We start from the raw sequence: 6,089 nt of genomic DNA on the forward strand, positions 1-6,089 counted from the left end.
TAACCAAGGTATGGACAAGACAGCAATACTGCATAGACACCCCAATAAAGCCACTTCAATAGTGATGTTATCATCTCATAAGCTGATATTGCACATGACAGCAAAATTATAGCCCTGATCCCTCTCCCTGAGATAACAAACAGCATCACAGGGAGTAGATAAAGCATATAAGAATTTGCAAAGCACAGCCACACAAACAAACAAAGTAACATTGTAACCAGCATCTATCCAACCAATATGGGAAATGGATACAAGAAATTTGTTATTGCAACCCTTCAGGCCCCACATTGGGCGCCAAAAAGAACTGTCGTGGTTTGGCCTCAGCCAGCAACAAAGAACCACGCAGCTGCTCGCACAACTCCCACAGTCGTGGAAAAAGAAAACGTCAGGGCAAAACTCGTGGGTTAAAAGAATGTAATTTAACAGAACAGCAAAAGAAAAGATGAAAACGCGATTACAGTACCGCCGCGAAGCGCACTGACCGGACCCGCACCACCGCAGCCCACCCCCAAGTGGCGACTCCTCTCCTCACCCCGGCTAGCTCCAATTATATCTCGGGCATGGGTCACGTGGTATGGAATACCTGCCCCCTGCCGGCCATTGTGGAGATTAACCCCATCCCTGCCGGAACCAGGACATTATCCAACCCTTATTCCATACCATCTGTGTCATGCCCAGATCTTACACGTGGTTTCAACTGCGCTTTTATTTTTTGGGTGGTTGTAATTCATCTGTTTCTTTTGCACTGTCTGGGAAATTTCAAATAGTTAAGATCTCTTTATGTTACAGAATGTCTTTCATATTCTGCAGTAATTGTCAAATTACCACAGTAATACTAGCTACTTCTGTTTTAATTTAATCACTTTATAAAATTATGAATATCTATTGGTCATTTTTAATTAATGCCTTTTCTGAAGGATGTGTTTTCAGCTAATATGAAGACCAAAGCTTTCATTGTTTTTGGTGAACATAAAATAAGATTATTTAGGTTATAAAATTAACAAATTATGGGGTAAAAACACTAAATATATTTAGTGTTTATTCTCAAACATAAGAGGAGAAATGGAGAGGGTGAATATTGTTCTAAGACTTATAAATGCATTTTATATTCTTTTACACAGATTGACTTGGAGAGCATATTTTCACTTAACCCAGATCTTGTACCTGATGAAGATATTGAACCTAGTCCAGAAACACCACCACCACCTACTCCAGCAGTCAAAGTAAACAAAATCATGAAGGTTGGTAATACCTATGCAACATGTTCATATTAAACTTCCAGTACTCCTATACATGTTGTTATGCTTGAATTTTTAAATCTATCATCTTTTGTGTCTGTGGAGCTACTTGATAACTGTGTTTCTTTCTTTTTTATACGGTGAACAGGAGATTCTAAAAATTTTCTAAGAACAGGTTTGGCAGAGAGGGAGTTGGGGACTAATATTTATGTAACTAAATATATCTCGAGGAAAAATATGGAAAAGGTTTTGGAGGTTGTTTTGAAACAGTATGTATAGTTCAAGCAGTCTTTAACCTAGGCTCTTCAGGGAAGGATTTGGCAGCAATCACCTCTCTGTATTGCTGATGTTGTGTTATTTTTATTGGTTGGAAAGAAGCAAAGGTGGGGCTGCAGTTTACATTTTCAATAATAAGGTGATCAAATAACAGAGATTTCTTTCTTTATAGAGTCGACGAACTGTGGCACCTATTAAGAATGACACTCCTGCCAGAGATAATAGAGGTAAATGTTATCTCTTTCCATTTTGAAGAAGTAAAAACCATGGGAACATTTTAATCTCCTGCTCATCTAGCATTCCTTAGTAGTTCTGTATTTCTAATTCGGTATGTATGCATAGGACATGTAAAAGGCATAGTTCATAATTCCTAGAATTACTCCTATGTATATTTAGGAATGCATGCTGTATGAATAGTATTTATATACAAGTTTAAGCAGTATAGCATTAGGAAAGTTAAGCTGAATGAACTGAAAGTGCAAAAATTTGAAGTTAATTAATTATGCTACATTAAATCATGTGTGGACTTTTCCAAGTTAAAGCATCCTCAATTTGCTTCAACTTAATTGACTGGTTTAATATACATTAAATAGTACACTTAAAATTCTTACGCTTTCAATTTTTTAGCTTAGTTTTCTAACAGTCTGTGTATAAACATTCATTCAAAGAGTACTTAAACCCTACAGGTTATTTCTCGCTCTATGGTTAGTAGTGAAAAATCTACAAAAATGCTGAAATATCAAAGGAGGATAGATGAAAAGTGTGTATTGGATTAATACAGATGTAATGCATCTAATAACATGAGAAAGAATAGTTATTGCTTATTGTTTTCATTCTCTCTCCTGCATTAAGGCTGAGGGACTTGGGTCTTTTTAGTCTGGAGAAGAGAAGGCTGAGGGGGGATCTTATCAACGCTTATAAATACTTAAAGGGAGGGTGCCAGGGGGATGGGAACAGTCCTTTTTCAGTGGTGCCCAGTGATAGAGCAAGAGATAACGGGCACAAACTGGAACATAGGAAGTTCCATCTTAACATGAGGAGGAACTTCTTTACTTTGAGGGTAGTGGAGCACTGGAACAGGGTGCTCAGAGAGGTGGTGGAGTCTCTGACTCTGGAGACATTCAAAACCCGCCTGGATGCCGTCCTGTGCAACCTGTTGTAGGTGACCCTGCTCTGGCGGGGGGGTTGGACTAGATGATCTCCAGAGGTCCCTTCCAACCCTGACCATTCTGTGATTCTGTGATTAAAGTTAACTTGTACTTATGATGGTGATGATTCTTCTTCCAAACATTAATCTACTGTCATTAATTCAGGCTAGATTCCATTCCATCTGTTTAAACTTGAAAAACAAGTGGGCTTGCATATCTTTGCAAGTGTTCAGACTCTTCTGGTGGGCGACTGGGATTACTTTCTCCCTTCTGCCGTTTGCCTCTGGGGGTGTTAAATCAGAAATCTCATGAGGAGGGGATAATTTTTTTCAAACTAATATGGTTTAAATTTGAGACATCGTATTGATGGGCTCTCCTCACATCCATACACATTGTCATTTGTAGTAAATAGTCTGTTTGGAATGGAATAACCCTGTAGCTCGTATTTTAATAGGTCCTGTGCATCTTACTATTCACAGTTGGCCTAAGTATTTGTTCTTTGTTGGCCTTGTAACTAAACTTTTCTCAGCACACTGTCTTGTTTAGTGTAGTTAATTCATGCTATAAACTAGATCTCCTATCATATTTGGAATGGTCTGGGGATTTGTCTTGTCTATCCCATTTGATGCTTGTTTCCATAGTTGTCTCCATGTTGCACAGTGTGCTGGCCTTCATTTGGAATGTCACCTCTAGGCTACTTATCAAAGTTGTTGCCTTCACTTTCGTACTCTTCTGACAGACCTTGTTAGGAAAATGTACAGGAAAGCAGCTCAGCTGAAGCAGAGCTGCTTAAAGCAACTCTTTGAAAAACATTCAGCTCTACCAAAGAGGCTTGCATTCATGCCACTCCCACTGCATTCACTGCGAACAGACATCACTCTGCATCTTCAGAAATTGGTATTCTTATCACATATCAAATCAATAAGTTTAGGTAGACATATTGATTGTATCCGTATTCCTTTCAGTATAGTGTCAAAAAGGTTTGTTTCTTCCACTCATAGATTGAGCTGCACTTTGCTGCCTTTCATTTGTATCCCTCTACTTGTCCATAGATTGTAGGTTCAGTGGGGTGGGACCATTTTGTAACACCTAGAAAATGTGAAACAGTGGGTCCTTTTTTCTTACTGGGGTTTTGGGTATAATTATAACATAAATAAAATTTCAACACTTTAAACTTCAAAACTGCATGTTTCCAAGTACATACTTCATTCTGTACACATAATAAGTTATACTAATTCTGTAGTGGAGTATTTAAAAATATGCACATGCAGCATTGGTACTTAATAATTGTGTTGTGTTGGTGTATAACACTAGGATAAAACAAGCTGCATATCGAATGTCTTTATTAATAGACTTTCTACATGTATGGCTCCCCCCCCGCCCCCAATAAATTGTTGTGTCTTAAAAGGAGCCTTGTTTTATCTTGTTATAATTTCAGAATCGGATAGAAACATTACTCTTCCGTATCTAGATGAGCTTTGTGCTTTTCTTTTGCAGTGGTTGGTTCTGCACGTGTGCGGCCTACTCAGCTTCCTGAACAGTCTTCTTCCTCACAACAGAATGGTAGTGTTTCAGATATATCTCCAGTTCAAGCTGCAAAAAAGGAATTTGGACCCCCTTGTATGTAAACCGTGTATCAAGGATTCATTCATTCTGGGCATTATATGTACATTCTCTTGGATTATATTGTCCATAAATGACAAATGGTCTATATATGCAGTTGCCTGTAGGCTTCCTCAAGAAGCTTTTTTGGAGTGCTGTGGTTAAACAAATGTTTGCTTTTGTCATAGTTGTTCTAGTATTTGGAATTTGGTTTTGCTTTATCTTTTTTTAGCCATGATGGTGGGTGTTTTAATATGCCTGGGCTTTCTTTTAATTCAAACCAAGAGATCACATGTATCCAAATATCATCGCACATCCAAATGTGAGGATCATTGAGGCTCATTGTCCTTATATTTTTGGTTGTGTAGTTATTGTCCCATTCCCATGATTTTTTCTAATTCATGTATTCTATAAATTTTAGAAATTAAATTGCCATAATTATTATGTACTAATACTGATTTTCTTGAAAAGATAGTTGATATAAATAAATGCATTCTAATTATTCACAAAATAGTAGAATTGAAATGTTATAGTGTAAATACTAAATTAATGCAACACTAAAAATATTTTAAAAATATATCTTTTTTTAAGCACGTAGAAAATCTAATTGTGTAAAAGAGGTTGAAAAATTGCAAGAGAAACGTGAAAAAAGAAGGTTACAGCAGCAGGAACTTAGAGAAAAAAGAGCTCAGGTTAGTATTTTAAGCTTGGATGGAAAATGTATGTCTGGAAGAGAAGATGTTTGCTAAATTATTGTGCTTTGTTCAGTCTTCAATAATTTTTATGAACTGTAATAGTCTTGTAATTAAATGTTTTCATCCTGTATACAATTTTGATACATATTTTGGTGCATGTTTGCATTGCTCTGATAACTATTTCTTTAGACAGTTTTCCCCCTCTTTTTCTTCCTACAGAAATAATTGCTTACAATTGCTTGTCTCTCTGTGTTATTTAAAAATCAAGTACTGATGATAGCTATTTCTTAGGGAAAATATATTGATGAAAATAATAACATCCTTGGCTTTTAGATAGGGCTGTTATTCTACAGGAGGTATTACAATATTATGATAAATTGTTCTTTATGATCTTAGGAGATCTATTTGAGGCTCAAGTTTGAACAGTTATTTCTTTTTCCTTTACACCTGTCTATGCATTTATAATTTAGCTTTGCATCATGCAAACAGCTTGGCAGCAAGTTGTTAGAAACTTGTGTGAAAGAAACAAAGTTGTTAATCCTTTGAGAAAATCTCTTAATATTAAAGGACTTTGTGTCACAGTAGTGTAAAAGCTTTAGCACAACTAGTAGCATAATCTCGTTGGCAGGCCTGTGTGTGTTAGTCTCTCTAAAGAGATACTACCATCTGCTACTGACAGGAGAAATACCACAACCAAGTAAATAATTCAGGCAATTTACTTCATGGTTTAATGATATTTCTAAGTTGACCTAAAATCACTTATGTTGAATTCATGTTCTCTAATTTCTATCCACTTAAACAAATGCAAAACATTACTATGGTTTTATGTGGGAGGAGCAAATAATTTTTATTTTATATATTAAAATTCTTTGATGTGGTACTGTACCTAAAATTTTCTTTTTATCACTTTTGTGACAACTCCCTTTGCATCCGAGTATTAAACTTCTGTATGAGAAAGTTCTGTTTTTCTTGGTGACTTGCACGTATCTATGCTTTGTGTATTCTGTTGTTGTGAAATGCAGCAATAACTAGCCAAGCACTGGCTTCTGGTGGGCAAGACCTTTAAACAGGGTTTGAAGAATATTAGGCAAATACCTTTTCCTTAATAAGCAAAACCCCTTTCTGAATGT

At 36.4% G+C, this 6,089-nt stretch overlaps 1 protein-coding gene across 3 annotated transcripts in view; it reads left to right on the top strand.

The window, feature by feature from the left end:
* Positions 1 to 6,089, top strand: part of LOC104292653 (kinesin-like protein KIF2A) — a 56,509-nt gene that overhangs the window by 6,343 nt on the left and 44,077 nt on the right. For 2 of the 3 annotated variants that reach the window (XM_009892064.1, XM_009892065.1), the window contains exons 2-5: positions 1,122 to 1,241; positions 1,687 to 1,741; positions 4,160 to 4,282; positions 4,856 to 4,956. In XM_009892064.1, coding sequence (XP_009890366.1) covers positions 1,122 to 1,241; positions 1,687 to 1,741; positions 4,160 to 4,282; positions 4,856 to 4,956 — 399 coding nt within the window. The remainder of the gene's footprint in view (positions 1 to 1,121; positions 1,242 to 1,686; positions 1,742 to 4,159; positions 4,283 to 4,855; positions 4,957 to 6,089) is intronic. The other variant, XM_009892066.1, reaches the window with a different exon arrangement.

Source organism: Charadrius vociferus, unplaced genomic scaffold, assembly GCF_000708025.1.
Source record: "Charadrius vociferus isolate BGI_N301 unplaced genomic scaffold, ASM70802v2 scaffold519, whole genome shotgun sequence".
NCBI classification, from domain to species: domain Eukaryota; kingdom Metazoa; phylum Chordata; class Aves; order Charadriiformes; family Charadriidae; genus Charadrius; species Charadrius vociferus.